At 38.8% G+C, this 22,749-nt stretch overlaps 1 protein-coding gene across 1 annotated transcript in view; it reads right to left on the minus strand.

Moving 5' to 3' along the window:
- Positions 1-22,749, minus strand: part of LOC113535232 (voltage-dependent R-type calcium channel subunit alpha-1E) — a 127,467-nt gene that overhangs the window by 18,121 nt on the left and 86,597 nt on the right. The window contains exons 16-32 of the mRNA XM_053236522.1: positions 22,617-22,748; positions 22,158-22,227; positions 20,774-20,891; positions 20,076-20,143; positions 19,720-19,811; positions 14,027-14,827; positions 12,114-12,304; positions 10,231-10,339; positions 9,959-10,088; positions 9,506-9,565; positions 8,553-8,659; positions 6,212-6,223; positions 4,963-5,059; positions 3,699-3,859; positions 2,876-3,013; positions 1,571-1,772; positions 556-720 (exon numbers count right to left, since the gene is read on the minus strand). Coding sequence (XP_053092497.1) covers positions 556-720; positions 1,571-1,772; positions 2,876-3,013; positions 3,699-3,859; positions 4,963-5,059; positions 6,212-6,223; positions 8,553-8,659; positions 9,506-9,565; positions 9,959-10,088; positions 10,231-10,339; positions 12,114-12,304; positions 14,027-14,827; positions 19,720-19,811; positions 20,076-20,143; positions 20,774-20,891; positions 22,158-22,227; positions 22,617-22,748 — 2,653 coding nt within the window. The remainder of the gene's footprint in view (positions 1-555; positions 721-1,570; positions 1,773-2,875; positions 3,014-3,698; positions 3,860-4,962; positions 5,060-6,211; positions 6,224-8,552; positions 8,660-9,505; positions 9,566-9,958; positions 10,089-10,230; positions 10,340-12,113; positions 12,305-14,026; positions 14,828-19,719; positions 19,812-20,075; positions 20,144-20,773; positions 20,892-22,157; positions 22,228-22,616; position 22,749) is intronic.

The raw sequence follows: 22,749 nt of genomic DNA on the forward strand, positions 1-22,749 counted from the left end.
CCTTTCTGCTCAGCATACAGGCAGCTCCATCTGAGAGATTTCTCAGTCTTTCTGATCTCGCCTTGACTTCCACGATTCCCCTTAACTGCCATTTCTTAATGATGCTTCAGACAGTGGAAATTGTGAACTGGTATCTTTTATAGCCTTCTCCTGCTTTGTAGGCATCAGTTAGCTTCATTTTCAGATCGTCAGTCAGCTGCTTAGAGGAGCTCATGACTGCTGAGTGTTAGAGCCAGGGAATTTATTACACTCTGGAATTGTTATTCCTAATGACAGTTTATGACCTAATGATTCAATTAAAGCATAGCAAGATAACTAAGTTCTGGAGTCTTTACAACTTTACAAACGTTATATTTTTTAAATAATTTTCTGCAGAGGTTGTGTTTACTTCTTTTCAATTCAGAATATGTAATTTGGACAAATCGTCATTAAGCAATTTTTTTTAATTTAGAAAATACTGGATGTTTGGAGCAGTTCTAGGTTCCTAAAAAAGTTCTGCTTTTGAAGAGAAACATGCTGTTGTGTGTGTGTGTGTGTGTGCGTGTGTGTGTGTACCTTCATCATGAGGACGATGGTGTTGAGTGTGATCATGGTCAGCACCGTGTACTCAAACGAAGGCGACACCACGAAGTGCCACAGTCGATACTGGAACGTGTGGCGGTTCTGCGGCATGTAGCGTGTTAGCGGCTTAGCACTGATCGCAAAGTCGATACACGCCCTCTGAACCACACACACACACACACACACACACACACACACACACACACACACACAGATAAGGAGACAAAGAAGAAAAAAGTGAACTAGGAGAAGACAAAAAATGAATGAAAATGTAGAATGAGGAGAACAAGAAGAAGAAGACAACAAAGACAAAAACAAAAATGAAAAGAAGAATAAAAAGTAAAAGAAGCAGAAGACAATAATTAAAAGGAAGAAGAACATAAAGAAAAAGAAACTCATTCCTATTACAGTTTATTATTATTATTATTATTATTATTATTATTATTATGATTATTAATAACACTCGACCAGAAATGCTAATGCGCCTGAAATACAGAAAATTCTGCAAAAATTCTGCAAAAACTGCATTCACAGGTTAGCGTTAAAAAACAAGTAAAATGATGCAGTAAAATAAAACATTCTGTTGAACTGAACATTAAAATTAAACATTAACACATTAATCATTAGCATAAAAATGAAGTAAAAAATGTGAGAGTAAAAGTGGAAATAAAATATACAGAAATGAAATATTTATAACGATAAAAGGATTAAAACACATAAAAACAGTAAACGTCATTATCGCTAACAACAGAAGTGATAAATTCCTCCATAAAAGCTGAATATAAAACCTTTTTTATTTTTATTACAACACACTGAAAGCGTAAAGTAATAAAAAATGATTATAATAATAATAATAATAATAATAATAATAATGAAGCAGATTCTGATTTCTGACTTTATTAGCAGTTTAGAGAGAGAGAGAGAGAGAGAACAGGTTTACTCATTTTTCCCCGTGTGAGTGTGTGTGTGTGTGTGTGTGTGTGTGTGTGTGCATGTGTGTGTGTTTTACCTCGTTCTTCTCCAGGCTGCACTCCTCCATCATCTTGTCTCCTTGCTCCTGGAAGGTGATGATGATGAGAGCGACGAAGATGTTGACGAAGAAAAACGGGAAAACCACAAAATAAATGACGTAGAAGATGGACATCTCCATCCGGTTCCCTCGACTCGGACCCTGATCCTCATCCGTCACGTCCACCGAGTGCTGGAGAACCCTGCGTACCACACACACACACACACACACACACACACACACACAACAGTGTGTTAATTCAGTACGGTTTATAATAAATTATTTATTTATAAACACGTTATTTAGGACAGAGGATCGGACACGGTGCTGAAACCAGCAAAACACCTGTAGATCGGATATCAGAGGAAAAAAGAATTCATTTAATCCGATCTGGTAACAAACGGAAAAGACGGGAATTGGATTTGAAAAGTTTGGGAAATGTAAATGTTTAGATAGAAAGAGATTTTTATTGGTAGAATTGATTTTTATTATGTTTATACCTTATACTTTATTAAATTTATTAGATTTGAAGTTTTGTGGACGTCGTGTTTTAAAGCTGTTTATTTTTTCCCTGTATTTTATTTTAAAGTGCTTCATTTTAAAGTTTATTATTTACTAAAGAACATGAAATATATTCATGTAATTCAAAAATTCTAATATAAAAATATAATAATATAATAATACATGTTCTTTACTTTATGAAAAATGATCATATTATTTATTGTATTAATATAATAAATAAAAGGTATTAAGGTAATAAATAATTAAAAAAATAGTCATGTTTTGTACAAACAAATACATAAATAAATATGTAATATTTAAAATAATAATAATAATAATAATAATAATAATAATACATTTTATTTTCTTTATAATAATGTATCATATTTTTATTGTATTGTATCAACATTATCGGTTGTATTAAATAAATAAATAAATAAATAAATAAGGTTTTTTAAAAAATTAGTTAAATAAATAATCATTTATTGTAAAAATATGTATTGCTCCTACTATAATAATAGTAATAATAATAATAATGACTTTTTTATTTAAAAGTATAAAAAGTATAAATACATAATGTTTTTAGGAAGCCCCGCCCTCCTTGGTTACTGTTGCTATGTCCTGAAGCTTCCAAAGGTTCATTACGGAGTGGAGAAGGAAGCAGTGAAATTTTGAAAACACTATCATTAATACATATATAAAGGCTACAATTACACACACACTCACACACACACTCACACACACACACACACACACACACACACACACACTCACACACACACTCACACACACACACACTCTTACTGAGGCCAGCCTTCTCCTGTAGAGACGGTGAAGAGTGTGAGTAACGCCCAGATCACGTTATCGTAGTGAAACTCGTGTCTCTTCCACTCGCGCTTCTTCACCTCCTTCTTATCTTTGTTGTAGTCGATGTAGTAACCCCTGATACACACACACACACACACACACACACACACACACACACGCACACACACACCAGTTAATACAGGTTACAGCAGGAAGTTATTGATATTTGATAGTTATTGAATTGATATTTCAGTAAGGATTAAAAAGCTAAAGCATGACATTATCTTATTTCCACGTGAAAGTCACGTGTTTCGTGTGTGTTTTGTGTGTGTTTCGCGTGTCTTTTGCATGTTTTGCGTGTGTTTCGAGTGTGTTTTGTGTGTGTTTCGCGTGTCTTTTGCATGTTTTGCGTGTGTTTCGAGTGTGTTTTTTGTGTGTGTTGTGTGTGTGCTTTGTATGTGTGTTTTTTTCTTTTGTGTGTGTTTCGTGTGTTTCGTGTGTTTTGCGTGTGTTTTGTGTGTGTTTTGTGTGTGTTTTGCATGTGTTTCGAGTGTGTTTTGTGTGTTTTGTGTGTGTTTTGTGTGTGTTTTGCGTGTGTTTTGTGTGTGTTTTGCGTGTGTTTTGAGTGTGTTTTTTGTGTGTGTTGTGTGTGTGCTTTGTATGTGTGTTTTTTTCTTTTGTGTGTGTTTCGTGTGTGTTTCGTGTGTGTTTCGTGTGTTTTGCGTGTGTTTCGCGTGTGTTTTGCGTGTGTTTCGCGTGTGTTTCGTGTGTGTTTCGCATGTGTTTTGCGTGTGTGTGTGTGTGTGTGTGTTACACGTACTGACAGTCTTTCTCCGTGTCCTTGGAGCCGTCGCTGCAGTAGAAGAACTTGCCCTTGAAGAGCTGCACGGCGATGACGGCGAAGATGAACATGAAGAGCTTATAGACGATGAGGATGTTAAAGACGTTCTTCAGAGACGTGACCACGCAATCAAACACCGCCTGGAGACACACACGCACACACAGAAGCACACACACACACACACAGAAGCACACACACACACACACACACACACACATCAGTGGTACAAAAAAATAATACAATAAATATATTAATGAATATTTTTCTTTATATTAACGTTATATCATTTGTTTTTGTTTTTGTTTCTTACAGATATGTCTTTAATTGTTTCTTTTATTATTTATTTCTTTATTTATAGACCTTTACTGATTTATTTATTCATTTCTATACGTTTTTATAATATTTAAAATGTTTTTTCACTTTTCTCTGCTTCTCTTATCCTCGTGAATTTTTTCCTGATGTTCTGTTTCTCATCGTGGCTTTGTGTTTGTAATAACAATTTACAATTTTAAATGTATGGAAATAATTTAATAATAAATATAAAATAAATAAATATATATATTATACAAATAATTTTTATTTTCAAAAAATTTCATTAATTTTTATTTATTTTTTTATTTATTTATTATATTTTAATTAATTTCCTGTTTTTTAAAAAAACAAATTATTTTTATTTAACAATGATCTATTTCTTAATTTATTTATCCTCTATTCTTATTTATTTGTTTGTTTATTTATTTATTTATTTATATTGATATATATGATTTTTTGTGTGATTTTGTTGTTGTGTTTGTGTGTTATTGTGGCTTTGTGTTTATAACATAATTTGTTTAATTATTTAAATTTACTGATATGAAGAATTGATTTATTTATTATTATTTATTTGTTTGTTTGTTTCATTTGTTATTTTAAAAATGTGCTTGCTTGATTTTATTTCTTTCTTTATGTGATTATTTATTTATGCATTTATTTATTTAAATATTATGATTTTTAAAATGTCAATTTCATTTATTCATTTTAATTTAATTCGTTTATTTTATGATGACTGTGTTTTATTTTGTATTTTTTTCTGCATGTGACATCACCAGGCCACCAGCTTCAGTGTGTTGACTCCGCCCACTCGTCCTTACGGAGTACACGCTCCGCCCACTTCCTGCCATCCACCTGATCCTAATAAACCCCACCCCTTTTCCTGCACAGTGCCCGCCCCAGTCCCCACAGGCCACGCCCCCTTTTTGCTCACCTTTAGTTTAGGAAGTCGCTTGATGGTCTTCAGGGGCCGGAGAACTCGCAGCACTCGCAGAGACTTGATGGTTTTAATGTCTCTACCTTTATTATTCCTGCAGGACACACACACACACACACACACACACAATCACACACACACACACGCACATGATCACACACACACACGATCACACACACACACACACACACACACACACACGATCACATACACACAATCACACAGTCAGGATTCATAAAGCTCCCTCTTAAAGTGTGACACACACACACACACACGATCACACACACACGATCACACACACACACACGATCACACACAATCACACACACGCAGGATTCATAAACCTCCCTCTTAAAGTGTGACACACACACACACGATCACACACACACGATCACACACACACACGATCACACACACGATCACACAGTCAGGATTCATAAAGCTCCCTCTTAAAGTGTGACACACACACACACATACACACACACATGATCACACACACACACACACGATCACACCCACTCAGGATTCATAAAGCTCCCTCTTAAAGTGTGACACACACACACACACACGATCACACACACACGATCACACACACACACACGATCACACACAATCACACACACGCAGGATTCATAAACCTCCCTCTTAAAGTGTGACACACACACACACGATCACACACACACGATCACACACACACACGATCACACACACGATCACACAGTCAGGATTCATAAAGCTCCCTCTTAAAGTGTGACACACACACACACATACACACACACATGATCACACACACACACACACACGATCACACCCACTCAGGATTCATAAAGCTCCCTCTTAAAGTGTGACACACACACACACACACATACACACACACACGAGATCACACACAATCTCACACACACACACTCAGAATTCATAAAGCTCCCTCTTATAGTGTGACACACACACACATGTACACACACATACACGATCACACACACACACACACACACATACACGATCACACACACACACAAACACATACACGATCACACACACACACTCAGGATTCATAAAGTTCCTTCTTATAGTGTGACACACACACACATCATTACACACTCTGTATTTATGAATTTCAAAAATGTAGGAAAATTGTGAAACACACACACACACACATACACACACACACACACACACACACACACACACACATACACACACACACACACACACACACACACAGATGTAGGAAGTGTGTTTTTACCCCAGTACATTCCTGGCAGAAGAAGGGGGAGGAGCCACAATCCCACAGGAACCAACCAACCAACAGACAAACAAACAAATAAACAAACAAACAAACACATAAACAAACATAAACAACCCGGAAACACACCAGAGCTCTGAGTGTGTGCAGTGTGTGAGTGTGTGAGCCGAACACACACACACAGTGTACACGTAAAAAAACACATTACACACACGTGTAACATTTATCCAGCTTTAGCTATTCACGAACAAGGAACGATTGTTTACGATCTGTTTACAAAACACGGTGAAATTAAAATGAAAAATTATAATAATATTATACCGTATATTACTCAGCTGTTTGTACAGAAACCCAGTGCAAAGAAAATTTTAGTTAAAATTTAATAAAGAAACAAAATATTATGCTTCAAATTTGACTGCAATGCGACAGCATGACCTAAAGCTCCGATATAAATACGTTTATTTACAAACAATTCTTAATTATTAATAAAAAAACAGTGAACAATGGTACTGAGTGATACGATTCTCCTGACTTTGCGTTAAACCGGTTACACAGTGGCCAGTAATGTTGCATAGAAATAAAAATATATTTTATTTTGATGAATTCTAGTCTAAGAAGAGCTAAAGCACCTTATGGAGCGTTCTCGGCTAATAATTAATAAACACTAACAGTGAAGCCTCACTTGTTCTACAAGAACATTAGAGAAATGAAGGGGTTGTGCAGAGCTGCAGTGTTTATTTCAACCGTTCAACAAATATTAATCTTCATAAAATCCTCAGTCACACTCCACATACTCCATAAATCCAGCTGAAATATTAATCAACTCTTTAGAGTCACACACGATTTAAAAAACGTCGCTATTTGACGAATATAAGCCGATGTTCTGTTGATTTTCTCGTCTTTCTAGCTGTTGCGTAATCGTGTTTCAGCGTGTTCACTGCCTCATTTATTACCTAGTGGTCAAAAACTGGAACTGCAACAAGCGCTAATAAAACAGAGACCCATAAGGGCAGGACTGACGCTGCCCCATGCTCAGGGGCGGAGCAGAGAACAGGATGACAGGGTTGCCAGATTGGTGTCGTTTAAAATCACTCCACGGTCCCCAAGATCTTATTTTATAACAAATAATCAGAATAAAGTCTAATACATTTCTGCAAAAAAAAAAAGGCAAAGTGTAAGTGCAGACAGTGTGCGTACGATGTACAGAACAATTTCTATTGTTAGATATACAGTACTGTGCAAAAGTCTTGGCACTCTATTTTTTTTTTTTAGTACAAACTTTGTTATAGATGTTTATTTTCTGACTTCTACATTATTGATTCAGTACAAAAACATTTTAGATTCCGAACATTAGTTTTCCAGCACAGAATGAAATGTTACAGAAAAATGTTTGTATGTCAGTAAAGAAAGCAGCAGATTCCATAAGAGACACTTTTCAGATAAAAACATAATGAAGGCTGCTGGGTTTCGCTGCAGAAATAAGAAGCGAGTCGACAGTCAAAGTCTCCAGAAGAACTGTGGCTGCTTCTGCAAGATGCTCAGTAACACTTCCAGCTCATTTCCTTATAAAACTGCACACACTGCACCTCAGATACTGCTTTATTTATTTAAAGTGAAGGATCGTCACATTAAATACTGACTTTGTTTCATTTATTACTGTTTGCTGCTCTTTATAGGATTTATTTTAATGTAGAAACATTTAATTTCATTATTTTTGAAGGCGTCTTTACTCTACAGCATTTCTTTACATGTGCCTGAGACTTTTGCACAGAACTGTATCATAAAGATTAGGAGAGGAGAAAAAGGGGGATTATGGAGTGGATGATGTCCGTACATCAGAAATGCGTGCGCACCACAGTGACCTTGTTTCCCTACACGAAGGCTGAGAAAAAGAAGAAAAAATAAAATGTGTCTAATCTTTCAGGTCTTTTGTGTGGATTTTGAGATGCGTTTTGGCCAGAAATGTGTGTTGAAACCTGGCAACCCTGATTAATGATATTAACCTCGAACACAGTTGAAGGTCTGTCTAAAACCCCTCAAACTGAGCCGCTAGACTGTTCGCTGGACGACTGTGTTGTCGATTCTCTCAACTGTTTATTACAGTATAACTCTAAAAACTCAATAGATAGTAGCCTGTAGCATGAGATAAGTGTGATAGCATCTCAACTCCATTTTGTTTGAGGCTACGTCATGATTAATGTCGTCCCGCAACACCAAAATCTATGGCCATGAGCCGCTGCTGGTCTAACTTCTGTGTGTTAATAAACAGTGTAGTTGGTAAGTGTTTTGTGTGTGTGTGTGTGTGTGTGTGTGTGTGTGTGTAACAGCAGCACACACTCACGTGAGAGCAAACGCCACCAGCGCTCCAACCACAACGATGAAATCCAGAATGTTCCACAGATCACGGAAATAAGAGCCATCATGAAGGATCAGGCCCTGCTCGATCATCTGCACACACACACACACACACACGTTTTATTCATCTACTCACGTTATATCTACACTATTCTACTGCACACACACTCACACTGCTGCAGTGCGCTTAGAGTTACTCAAAAAAACCAGCACCAACAGATTTACACATACTGCATGAGCTGAAATGGCAAGTTCTGATAGTAAACATTAAAGGTTACTCAGTTAAGGTGAGTAAGAGTGGGTTAGTAAAAGTTAAATATTACTCAGACCTACTCAGAGTTAGTAAAAGTTACATGTTACATTACTCAAAGTTACGCAGTAAGTGTTAAATAGATGCTCAGTGTTAGTAAACATTAAATATTACATAGAACTTACTCAAAACAAAGAAGTTACTCAAAACTAGTACAGGTTAAATATTACTCAGTGTTACTCAAAACTAGTACAGGTTAAATATTACTCAGACTTACTCAGGGTTAGTAAAAGTTAAAATATTACTCAGACTTACTCAGGGATAATAAAAGTTGAATATTATTCAGAGACACTCAGACTTAGTATGGGTTAAATATTACTCTCTGATTTATCCAGTAAAAGTTAAGTATTACTCAAAGTTACTGAGTAACCAGAGTTACTCAGGGTTAGTAAAAGTTAATTATTACTCAGTTACTCAGGGTTAGTAAAAGTTAGTTATTTAGGGATTGGTCAGGTCATCGAGTTCTGATTGCTCAGGCTTTAGGATTTATTTAGATTTATTTAGATTTCCAGGAAAAATATCAGACACATTTCGACAAAAACTCACATCCGACTCCGTTACAGCTTTTAATATCTTCGCCTACACACAGTTTATAATAATCCACACAGTACGAGAGGAAACTCACTCACCTTAATTATCATTTCAAATGTGAAAACTCCAGTGAACACATAATCAAAGTAACGCAGCACCTGTTGGAGGCAACATCACAAAGCAGCATAAATATGAGTTACAGCCTACAAACACGCTGAACAAAGCCCATCGGTAGTCTCTGGACATTAACGCTGTTCGCTTCGTTTGCTGCAATAATGAAATGAAACGAATAGCCGACATTAGCACGCTAAATATAACCCCAACTCTGATTCTGTCTTAGCGCTGCTCTGGTTCATTTAATCCAGAGGATAATTTGCCTCCACAAAGCCATGATGAAGCTTAATACATTTTTCTGCTGGTCTGAATGTTTAATGATGGATTCTTCAATAAAAAGGGCTGACTCATGTTATGTAGTTAGTGGACTCGGATGTTTTGACCCGACTGTACAATACGTCTAGCTTTAAATATAAATACGATAATAAAAGTTTTACTTTATTCCAGTCTGAGTTTGTGGCCACTGGATCTTCAGCCGCCAGAGCGATACTGCTCGCAGCGATGACCAACAGGATGCACATTTCAAAATAACGCAGATTAACGACATAATGACACGCCCTGCGGATCCTGAGCAACCGACAGGAACACACACACACACACACAGAGAGAGAGAGAGAGAGAGAGAGAGAGAGAGAGAGAGAGAGAGGTTAAATCGTTTCGGAACAAACTGTTCAATATTAATTCTGTCCTGAATGTACCGAGCTCTTACGGATTGTGGGGTTTGAAGATGAACATGCTGTCTGGGGGAGTTCTCGAACGATTCGCTGCTTCCTCGTCTTCCTTCTCAGATTTTGAGGCCTCCAGATCTTTATTATTTGCTGCAGCACAAAAGAATCTCACAATCAGCTACCATGATAATCCATTTTATTCCTTTAAATGGCCTCCTAAAACTCATAAAACTCACAGGATACATAAAAATATATTACTTCCTTAAAAATAAATGAAATAACACATGTAGCAAAACCCAAAGTGACCTTCTCCCATTACTGTCCCTCAGTAACCTTTTACCTTCACTAAGTAAGGCTAGTCAGGGTAAAAGGTTACTCAGGGATAGTAAAGGTACAGGTTACTCAGAGATAGTAAAGGTAAAGGTTACTCAGGGATAGTAAAGGTAAAGGTTACTCAGGGATAGTAAAGGTAAAGGTTACTCAGAGATAGTAAAGGTAAAGGTTACTCAGGGTTAGTAAAGGTAAAGGTTACTCAGAGATAGTAAAGGTAAAGGTTACTCAGAGATAGTAAAGGTAAAGGTTACTCAGAGATAGTAAAGGTAAAGGTTACTCAGGGATAGTAAAGGTAAAGGTTACTCAGAGATAGTAAAGGTAAAGGTTACTCAGGGATAGTAAAGGTAAAGGTTACTCAGGGATAGTAAAGGTAAAGGTTACTCAGAGATAGTAAAGGTAAAGGTTACTCAGGGTTAGTAAAGGTAAAGGTTACTCAGAGATAGTAAAGGTAAAGGTTACTCAGAGATAGTAAAGGTAAAGGTTACTCAGAGATAGTAAAGGTAAAGGTTACTCAGGGATAGTAAAGGTAAAGGTTACTCAGAGATAGTAAAGGTAAAGGTTACTCAGGGATAGTAAAGGTAAAGGTTACTCAGGGATAGTAAAGGTAAAGGTTACTCAGGGATAGTAAAGGTAAAGGTTACTCAGAGATAGTAAAGGTAAAGGTTACTCAGGGATAGTAAAGGTAAAGGTTACTCAGGGTTAGTAAAGGTAAAGGTTACTCAGAGATAGTAAAGGTAAAGGTTACTCAGAGATAGTAAAGGTAAAGGTTACTCAGAGATAGTAAAGGTAAAGGTTACTCAGGGATAGTAAAGGTAAAGGTTACTCAGAGATAGTAAAGGTAAAGATTACTCAGAGATAGTAAAGGTAAAGGTTACTCAGGGATAGTAAAGGTAAAGGTTACTCAGAGATAGTAAAGGTAAAGATTACTCAGAGATAGTAAAGGTAAAGGTTACTCAGGGATGGTAAGGGTAAAAGGTTAGTCTGGGTTAGTAAGGTTAATAATAACCTGGAGTAACATTTCACCCTTTCGACTTTACCATTATGAATCCTGAGTAACTTTTTACCCTCACTAACCTGGAGTAGTCTTTTGACCTTACTAAAGTTTAACGTTACTTACTGCAAATAACCTTCACTATCCTTACTATCCCTGAGTAATCTTTACCCTGACTAACCCTGAGTAACCTTTACCTTTCCTATCCCTGGGTAACCTTTAACTTAACTAACCCCAGGGTAATCTTTACTATCCTTACTAACCCTGAGTAACCTTTTTTTCCTTTAAACCAGAGTAATATTTCATGTAACCTTTACCCTTATTAACCCTTAACACTAGCTTACCTTTTCTAACCCTTTAACCTTTAACTGATCATTACTAATCCTGCGTGTTTTAGGAAATCCTTAAAGTCACATAATACATGAAAATAACAAGAAATGTAGTTCTGAGTAACTTCAAGTGGCCCTTCCACATCACTGCCCCCTGAGTGACCTTTAACCCCAGTGTGATCTGTGTTACCTGTACGAAAGCGGCTGAAAATACAAATTATCAATATATAAATGCATTTAATATAAAACGTTTTGGACTGTTTTCTCGTACTTGTAATGGTGGAGAGCTCCAGGCCTGGTGCGGTGTCCATGTCTCCAATCACTACATTGGTGCTGAGTGACGTTTTGTCTTGGTTGTTGTTGTTTTCTCCCTCAGTAGCGGCCTTACAGGTTACTACAGACTCCAGCGTCGTGCTGTCGGTGATCTGGAGCGTGGCCGGCTCCGAGTCTGAGGCCAGATCTCTGCAGGACAAGCCCATATCCAATTCAGGATCCGTTAGCATACAAACGTCTGGTGTTCAGCAAGCCGTAATTAGGATATTCTACATGATCGTCACTGTAAGTTCACTGTGATACAGCGCTTCCGTCATCCTCGACACTGTTTTTAATAAACTCTCAGTATGTCTTATTTGTTTTTTTAATCATCGTGGTGTTGTATCAAGTATCACGACACTGATAGAGCAGAAATGAACACACAGTCTGGCTCGATTTCATAACTGTCTGACTGCCAAACTCCCAGAGACGCAGCACACTATTTCTCACACACACACACACACACACACACAGAGAGAGAGAGAGAGAGAGAGAGAAACAAATTTCTTCTGCTAAACCCTGTTGAAAAACAAAAAGGTCTCGATCATATGCTGCAAGCTATACTGCTATACTTAACACGAAATAAATAGATCAAACAGACCGTCAATTCTGGGACTGCTTTCACAAAATACGTAAAATATTAACAGATATTTCATTCAAGCAAGTCTTATATCCTGTCAGGTTAGCTAATAGCCTGCTAACACAAGACTGTGAACACATTTATGATCTGTGCATGTTAGCTACCTGGCTAAAAATGTCTGCAAATACAGGCACATACTTGAAGACTTCCATATATGGACTCAAAGACACGCCCACATCTACATCTAAAGCCTTCAAGTCACGCTCACCCAGAATTGCTCTCATGTCCATATATGGACTCAAAGACACGCCCACATCGACATCTAAAGCCTTCAAGTCACGCTTACGCAGAATTGCTCTCATGTCCATATATGGACTCAAGGACACGCCCACATCTACATCTAAAGCCTTCAAGTCACGCTCACACAGAATTGCTCTCATGTCCATATATGGACTCAAAGACACGCCCACATCTACATCTAAAGCCTTCAAGTCACGCTCACCCAGAATTGCTCTCATGTCCATATATGGACTCAAAGACACGCCCACATCGACATCTAAAGCCTTCAAGTCACGCTTACGCAGAATTGCTCTCATGTCCATATATGGACTCAAGGACACGCCCACATCTACATCTAAAGCCTTCAAGTCACGCTCACGCAGAATTGCTCTCATGTCCATATATGGACTCAAGGACACGCCCACATCTACATCTAAAGCCTTCAAGTCACGCTCACGCAGAATTGCTCTCATGTCCATATATGGACTCAAGGACACGCCTTCTTTGTTCTGTTCCTGGCAGCCAAATCTTCAAATCATGTATAAAATTCAGCAATTAAAAATACATAAATATTAAAACAGGAAACAGTAAAAATTCTCAGGATGTATTGATATATAACTTTTCATATATGCGTAATAATAATTGGGGTTAAAAGTGAAGTATATTGGAATATTTGGAAGTGTGTAATATAACGCTGTAATGTTAAATATCACAATTTATAACACTGGATTGTTGAGTTCTGGACTCTGATTGGTCAGAAGGAGTTGATTAGTTTTCTATAACAGCAGCTCTGACAGTAGTGCAGGTTTATATTAATGCTCTCGTACTAATACGTTATCGTTTCTATAGCAACAGCTCATTCTCAGGGACGTGTACGTGTATGTCACTTACGTTATAGCAGCTGTAAACAGTCGTTCCCTCACCAGCCTCGATTTTTCACCTCTTGAAGTTAATATGAAAAAAAACCGCAGCTTGTCATGTTACTGAGAAACTGTGAAGTGTAAACTCCTCACCTGTCCTCAGCGGTCCTTCCTTCTTGACCGACACCTCCATCGTTGTTGCTCTTCTTCTCCTCCTCCTCTTCCTCGCCTTCGTTTCTCGTCCTCCGTTCTCGGCTGGTGGAGCGGCTGCGCTCGTGTGCGTTCGGCTCGTCGTGCCGTTGGTGGTGTGTTTCTGAGTTTCTGTGTTTGCTGTGTTTACTGTATTTGCTGTATTTACGCGTCCCTCGTTGCCGCCGCTCTCCGTTTGGCCTCCGGACACTCAAGTGGTTTTTATCCTGAAATTCCTCCGAGGCGTTTCCGGGTAACTGGGCGTTATCCATGTTCTGCTCTTCTTTCGCCGGGTCTAGAGGATCCAGGAGCTCCAGAGTGGTGCTGATGTCTGTGTGTGTGTGCGCGGTGTTCCGGTGCAGATCTTTGGTGTTTGACTGTTCGGATTCGGGAGGATCCGGCAGCGGGATGGAGACGTTCTGCTCCTCCATGGACGGCTCCAGAGACTCCAGAGGGTCGAGAGCGGAGCTGATCTCTGGCGAGGGCGGGATCTCGGTGGAGTGCGCGAGTTTCCGATGGTGGCACACGGACGAGCCGTAGAGGACTTCTCGGCTGGACGTTTGGCGATGGCGCCGGAGCTGGCTGGTCCTCTGCTCCCACACGGACATGGTCAGACGCCGGCGTCTTTCTCTCCTGGACATGAAAGAGCGAGAGGGATTGAGTGGAGGAGCGTCGCTGAAACTGTCCGACTCCTCCAGAGAGAAAGCCGTGCGGCCGCGGTGGATCAGCACGCGCTTCCTGTACAGATACGGCCGTCTCCTCCGCCTGCCAGAGGAAAAACAGACAGGAAACGATGGTCAGCATGGAGAAGTCACAATCCTACACTCCAAATCTCTCTCATTATAATCACTCTATTTACTCTTCCTGTGTGCTTAAGTCAAGTTTAAAAGAATGACAGTGGTGCTAATGGTGTTCTTTTTTACACTATGAGCCATAAAACCCTTTCTAAAAGTGACCCATAATATTTAAACCCAATTCTGTTCTGTTTCTCTCAGAGGAATTTCAGGACACATTGTAGAAAGGGTCATGTGATCTGATGCTGTAAGACCCAGAGGGTTAAAATCATCAGGATGGAAATGAAATTAAAATTTAAAAAAACAAGGCAATATACAAGAATCTGTTTAAGATGGAATAATAATTTAAGCATTAAAATTACCAGAAAACAAACAAATAACTAAATAAATCAATCAATCCAAGCTAATGTTAAAGCAATAATCAGATTTGAAAGTGACAGTGAGGTGAAAGATTTGAGAATCAGAATCAACAGAGTGAACAGACTGAGTTTACTTACTGGCGCTTGAACTCTTGTTTGGTCCGTTTAATCAACGAGCGATTGGTTTGAAAACAAGACATTAGTGCTTTCTGAACAAAGACAAAAACACACCCAGTGCAACACAGTCCAAAACGTGTTCGAGTGTTTATCTCAACATGTTCTCATTCATAAATCTCCACTCTGAAAGTCTAAACGCAGCACCGAGAACTTTTTCATCAGTTACCAAATTATTACTTTTATTATTCGTACCGCACTCAGACTGCTGGACTCGACTGTCTTTAAACCAAATCGTAATTTTTCCTTTATTTTTCAGAAAGATTCCTGCAGCTCGAAGGCTAAAGTGGGCGGGAACATAAGCAGTGTCGTGTGTCAATCATTTTTTTGCATCAACCAATTCATTATTTATTAGCCTCCGCAACATTTTCAGCAGCGAGCAGATTAAGCCGTATGTGTGCACCTTCGTTAATCGAGATAGATGATCTATTAAAGTCATAACAAGATAACAAGATAACGAGATAACGAGACGCTTGAATAGAACGAATGTAGATTAAAAAAGTCACGTACTATACACTTCTGATTGGCTGAAATAATTTGTCTAACTTTAACCATAAATGACTGACTGATGCACCCAATGATTGACAGCGCACCTGCAGTTTTATACACTTAATTGCTAAGCCCCGCCCCCTCAGGTTTGATTTATAGTTGTTAAGCTCCACCCCCTCTGGTTTTATCCATAGCTGAGATTCAGACTTTCATTGACAAGGTTTTGTCCATTTTAAATCTCTTTAAGACTACATCTTTAACCTTAAAGTCCCCGTTTCGTGGCTTTTAGTGTGAATACGTTAGGATTAAGGTTATCTATAAGCTAGCGTGCTCCAAAACAATGACATTTAGAAGAGATGCATTCAAATTTACAGTCTCTTTACCACCAATACGGATCAACAGTTTTGATGACATCATTCTGCACTTCAGCTTGTCATCAGATTTTCTGTCCAATCAAATGCTCTCTAGAATCTGAAGTGTCCCGCCTCCAACATTATAAAAATCACCTTGCCAAAGCTGTTGAGCGAGAGAGATCATATCAGCAAGCATGGGTTGTGAGGTAAGCTAAACGCTATTGGCTGCTTTAAAAGGGGGAGGGGCCAGTCGATATGCCCCGCCCTCTCTTGCGGTTTCAGTGTCAACACATTGAATTACGCTGCGCATTTCAAGGCATTATATGGGGACTTTAAGTCAAAAAGTGTGCTACATCACGTAGAACGATATGAGCAATGTATGAGAAATGTAGCTTCGACTTTCTCCATTTTCCCGTTCCTTTTTTTAGTTTTTGCTCTCCCTTATCAACCAGAGAGGGCGAAGGCTAACACGTCCACGATGCAGCGTAACACACTCAGAGGAAAGCGCTATCTACCCTCTTCCGCATACATGAGCTCACAGACGCCCACGATTGGCTAGTTTCGCTGTGATTGACAGGGGAGACAGAGTATGCCCCTCCCACTCAGAGAGCACAGCCAGTTTTACTCGAACTCGCGATCACCTGACGCAATTCGTTTGCATATTTGTACAATTTTTTCCTTTTTTCTTGCTGAATTTGGACGTAACGGTTTTGTTATTTTGGTCTGTGTGACTGGGCAGCCAAAGCATCACATGACAACAGGATGGTAGCAGCATTAGATCAGGAGCAACATGTACAATAATCTGAATTTCTTTGACATGTTAAAGACAATAGAAGAAAACATGGAACAGATATAAGACATTTATAAATGGAATCCATACGCAGAAGCATTAACACATACACACACACACACACACACACACACACAAACACACACAGAAAACAAGAGAAAGCATCCTGCATCATTTTCTCTTCTTTGCTAACGCAGTGCAAGCCATGTCATCCGTGTGTCGTGCTAAATCGAGGAAGCATGCGCTCTTTTTGTTGTTTTTTTTTTTCCAGTCGTTTTTCTCGAGCAGGTTCAGACATGCAGGATCCAAACGGCACTCGTGCAAAAAAAATAAATAAATAAAATTTTTAAAAGATTCGACCTTTCAGATCGCCGCTGCATTCTCAAGTCAGTGACAAGATGCAACCAAAGTTCACATTCCTCACATTCCTCGCATTCCTCACATTCCTCGCATTCCCCTCTCCCGACCCCGTGACCCGGTGCCATTCGGACCGAACCGATGTGTTCTGACGGAGAGGGCCAAAGCATCAAAGCTGCTCAAATACCACAACTCCACATTACAAAACAACAACAACAGCCTTTTCTCCTCGCACATTTGGTCACTGTGAGAAAACGAATTTCTCCGGTTAGCACATGCTCATGAGGTAAAATTACAGTCATGCAGTGCTTCCTTTCCCACAAGCATGCGTGTGTGTGTGTGTGTGTGTGTGTGTGTGTGAGACAATGCACACCTATTACTCCGTTTGCCAAGTCTGAATCATGATCCTTTTGATTAGATTCATAACTAAATGAACCAAATAGAAAATAAAAACGTTGTCTGAGGTGCATGTAGAGCGGAACACACCTGAGTGTGAGCGATGTGTTCTCACCTGACTAAAGAACCGCACCGAGGAGGAGAACACGGCAGGGTTCCGTTCAGAAGAACCCGCAGATCCACCATTAGCATCACATTTATATCCATTTCCATTTCCTCATAATCCTGTTCTACCACGATTAACCAGATTTCGGATTTTGTTTTGGTTCTGATTCAGCTCTCTTTCACTCACTCACACACACACACACACACACACACACACACACACACACACAGTGTTTAGTGTTTGAACAGAACCCTGCTGTGTTCTCCTCCTCGATGTGGTTCTTTAGGCAGGTCCAGACTTAAGGCTCACACTCGAGTCCGAGAGCGTCTGAGCGATGTGGTCTCGGTCCGCTTCCAAATGAACTCTATAGAATAAGTGATTCGACTCTGAATCGACTCTGAATCAACTCGACTGCAGAAACTGAATCAAACACGACGTGTGTTTTGGATTGCAGTGTTTTTTTTAGATGATAAACTGAGCCAAAGCACAGAGCTGTAGCTCTGCTATGTGACGAACAAAAAGAGAAAATAAACTAAACTCTGGCTGTGATACATAAAACATTTTACACTCTTTATTTTTATAATTGTTTAATCATTTATTTAGCTCTGAATCCGTGTTCTTCGTGTTCATACGATTTTTTTTTTAGATTTCTATGTTCACTTTGCTAAACGTTTGTATAACCATAATTCTGATTAATGAACGGAAGACTTTTATGAGGACGTGTATCTTAGACACTTTTTTATTTTATTGGTTTTTTTTGGTTCGCTTAATTACATGAAATCATCTAAATGAATCAAATGAATCAAAAGAATCAATTTCACTCTGATTCGGACTCGACAAACAGACTAATGCGTGTGAAAGTAAGAAGTGTCCTGGTTTTCCATCTACATAAAGAGCGAAAGCTTGTTTTATCTAGCACTCAGGGCCTGATTTACTGAAGCTTTGTGTAAAGTGTGAAAAAAAACCACGTGCAAACTTGAAAAACTTCCGCAAAAAAAGGTGCTGAGCAAAACAGAACTTATTTGTTTGCACGTTTGCTTTAATTAATGTAAAATTTGACGTGTTTCTACCTAAAGTAGTAAAATAGTGGGCGGAGTCACTGCAGATCGATTAATTTAGCACCAGAAAAAATGTTGAGAATGGCGACTGTGTGAGCAAATTAATGCATCTGATGAGCATTTGAGACACTTTTTTTTTCCAATCAGTACAAAAAAGTGTTCCAGCCGAAGATTTTACTTTAAAAAAACTCAAAAAGGGTGAAAGAAACTTAAAGAATTGAGCCTGAGGTGAATTTGTTGATCACATTGTGAGACTGTGGAGGATTCTGGTGTGAAGTTGAAGCTGGAGGAAGCAGACGATTTAAAAGAACGACTTCGAAAGGAGTCGAATGTTACGTTAAAATGTAAATTGCGCATGTTATTCTAACGTTTATGTGCTACCTAGTTCAGTTTTATTTTCTGATCCAAGATTAAATATTTCTTCAGCGTCAGATTAGCAAAACTCTAACAACAGATTAACAACATTTCCTATTAAATGGATCCAAACAGAAATATAGAAAGATCGTAACCTGACAATCGACGAATCGTAATCCACACCATCTCCATAGCGATTAACACCTCGGCTAATACGTCTACAAAACCGCTGAAGGAAATCCGTGGCTATTTTAAACAGCATGAACGTCCCGATTTCTAACATAAATATATCCCTGTGTTCTTCAGCGTATTTCATTCAATAACTCAGCGACAGTCGGGATAACTGAACACACTAGCAGACGATGTTGGGGTTAGTCGTGTTAGTTAGCAGGATGAGAACAAGCCGGGCTGCACTCCGTCCACTTACTCTGAGGAAATGAAGGACGACATCGGGCCGACCTCTTTCGCCTTCTGCAGCGCGTGTTTCTGATTAAACGCTTCCTCTTCCTCCTCTTCATCCTGCACAGTGACAAGAAATGAGATTGTGTAATAAGGACACAATACAAATGTGCTGTGATCCTGAATTGGTTAACATTTCTTCTTTTATAGGTCACGTGACAGCACCAGAGGTCAAACTTCAGACTCCAGACAGATTAGAGTCAAGATCAGGGCACGAGAACGTCTCGTAAACTATATATAATATAATAATCCCCAAATAATTCAATCCTTTTGATAAAATGCAGAATATTTCATTTTCAGGTTGAAGATCACAGACGTCGTTACCTTGGTGAGCTCTTGAGCGTTGGCTAAATTGTCTACAGCGATAGCCAAGAAGACGTTGAGAAGTGTGTCTGACAGTCAGGTTAAGGGTTTGGGAGAAAGAAAGAAAAAACGAGCACACTTTAAAGTATTAAACGTGATCTTACACTTCAAAAGGAATGTAAAAGCAGAACGTTTACATTCATTCATCCAGGATAGATCTCTGAGGAACACCAACACAGGAAGTGTGAAAACGGCAGATCACACATTGCTCTAATAAAACACTGAGTGACTGAGTGTGTGGTGTGATGAAGCGGAGTCACTGCTCCCACTCTGGAGTTGATTATTTTCCTATAACAGCACGTCCCTGAGTGTTTTATTCCTCTTACACCACAGCAATCTGACAACGATGACGCTTTATCATTTATTAAAGAACGACACGTCATACTTTTTATGTTTATAGTCACATTTAAAGTTCTGTGAAATGAGTTAGTTCCTGTTGTCACTTACGTTATAGCAGCTACAATCAGTCGTTCCCTCTCCAGCCCTTTTTCTCTCTCAAAAACGCAGCTTCTTATGTTACCGAGAAACCGCAAAGAAGCGTAAACTCCTCCGTCCTGAAGATGACGGAAAACTTATAGCGCTTAAAGTAACACTATAATACAGCATTTGCCAAATTTCTTATACAAGATTCTACGTTTAACTCATGAGACAAAAGATACAGTTTCCAAACAACGTGAGGACGATGAAGTAAATGGAAGACCACATTCCCGACTTCACTCCTCCCTGAGAGCGAATCCCGTTGTACATCACTTCGTTCCAGTCCTCTCCTGTAAGGATCTGGAAGCACGACACAACACAGAAAGAAATTACAAAACATAAATGATCGAAGTGTTAAAACTGAAATCGTTAAAGGAGCATTAGACAAGACTGCAGCTGTAGTGATTAAAGAGGTGAAGTACAACAACACGGGGACGTTTTTGGTTTTTTTTCACCCATTCCTGCTGATACACAGCTCTGTGCAAAAGTCTTATGTACATGTAAAGAAATGCTGTAGAGTAAAGACGCCTTCAGAAATAATGAAATTAAATGTTTCTACATTTAAAAAATCCTATAAAGAGCAGTAAACAGTAATAAATGAAACAAAGTCAGTATTTAATGTGACGATCCTTCACTTTAAATAAATAAAGCAGTATCTGAGGTGCAGTGTGTGCAGTTTTATAAGGAAATGAGCTGGAAGTGTTACTGAGCATCTTGCAGAAGCAGCCACAGTTCTTCTGGAGACTTTGACTGTCGACTCGCTTCTTATTTCTGCAGCGAAACCCAGCAGCCTTCATTATGTTTTTATCTGAAAAGTGTCTCTTATGGAATCTGCTGCTTTCTTTACTGACATACAAACATTTTTCTGTAACATTTCATTCTGTGCTGGAAAACTAATGTTTGGAATCGAAAATGTTTTTGTACTGAATCAATAATGTAGAAGTCAGAAACTAAACATCTATAACAAAGTTTGTACTAAAAAAAACCACAGTACTGTACATAAAGCCACGCCCCCTGAATCTACGGTAGCTGGTGGAGTTCAGTTAGCGGGGTGATTGTGTTTATTTACAGATTTTACAGTGTTTACGTATCTTACCAGGAGGATCGTCACTAATTCTGAGTCTAGCTTCAGCTCCTTCACTAGTAATAAATTACTCCATCTTGGAAATGTTTAAATATTTATTCTTGTTTTGCTGCGTTTCTTGTCAGTGAGTTTTTTAGAAGCTTTTTTTTTTGCTCACAGTAAAAGTATCTGCGCTGAGCGCTCTGAAGAGACTGAAATGGGGGCGGAGTGAAGGGGAATTGGGGGCGTGTCTATGAAAAGACAAGCGTAAACACAGGCATGTAGTCTGGTCTGGACTGCAGGTTTGTTATAATATTGTACGAGTAAGAAATGGGAAAAAAATTATTGCACCTTTAATGCTTTAATTCAGTTGTTAGAGAAAAGAATCTGACCGATCAATAACAGTACATTCGCAGAAGAACGCGGGATCACGGCCGAGTAACAAATACGGAAGCGTTAAGGGTCAGAAGTAGATTTCACACCACAGTGTGTTTGCGTCGTACCTGAAACACGGTCATTATGGCAGCTGGAAACGTATCAAAGTTAGTAGGAGTGTATTCTTCAAAGATGAACCTGCAGGAAAAAAATGAGAAAATGAATTCATTTCTCTCTCTGAACGAAATGCTTTTTCATTACGTCACTTATTGCCCTGTTTTGTGTCTTTCATTTTTATACCTGTACGTCCAAAACGTTCTTTCCCCAGCACTATTTCACCTCTTTCAGCATTTTTTGGTCAGTAAATTATTAGTAAAATTTCATTTGGTTTTATATCCTGCCATCAGAGACATAGTGTAATGCTAAAGTGTGTGTGTGTGTGTGTGTGTGTGTGTTTGGGGATTTTAATTTAATAAGGATACACACACACACAGTGGGATGGTTATTATTATCAACCTTTTATTTTATAAGTTTATTTATCAGTTACTCTAAAAAAAACAGATGTAAATGTAAAGCAGAGGACTCGCCTTCCGCCGAACAGCTGCATGCCCAGCAGAGCAAAAACCACGATGAAGAGGAAGAGGAGGAAGAGCAAACTGATGATGGACTTCATGGAGTTCATCAACGACACGACCAGGTTCCTCAGAGACGCCCAGTACC

The sequence above is a fragment of the Pangasianodon hypophthalmus genome, chromosome 8 (assembly GCF_027358585.1).
Source record: "Pangasianodon hypophthalmus isolate fPanHyp1 chromosome 8, fPanHyp1.pri, whole genome shotgun sequence".
NCBI lineage: Eukaryota > Metazoa > Chordata > Actinopteri > Siluriformes > Pangasiidae > Pangasianodon > Pangasianodon hypophthalmus.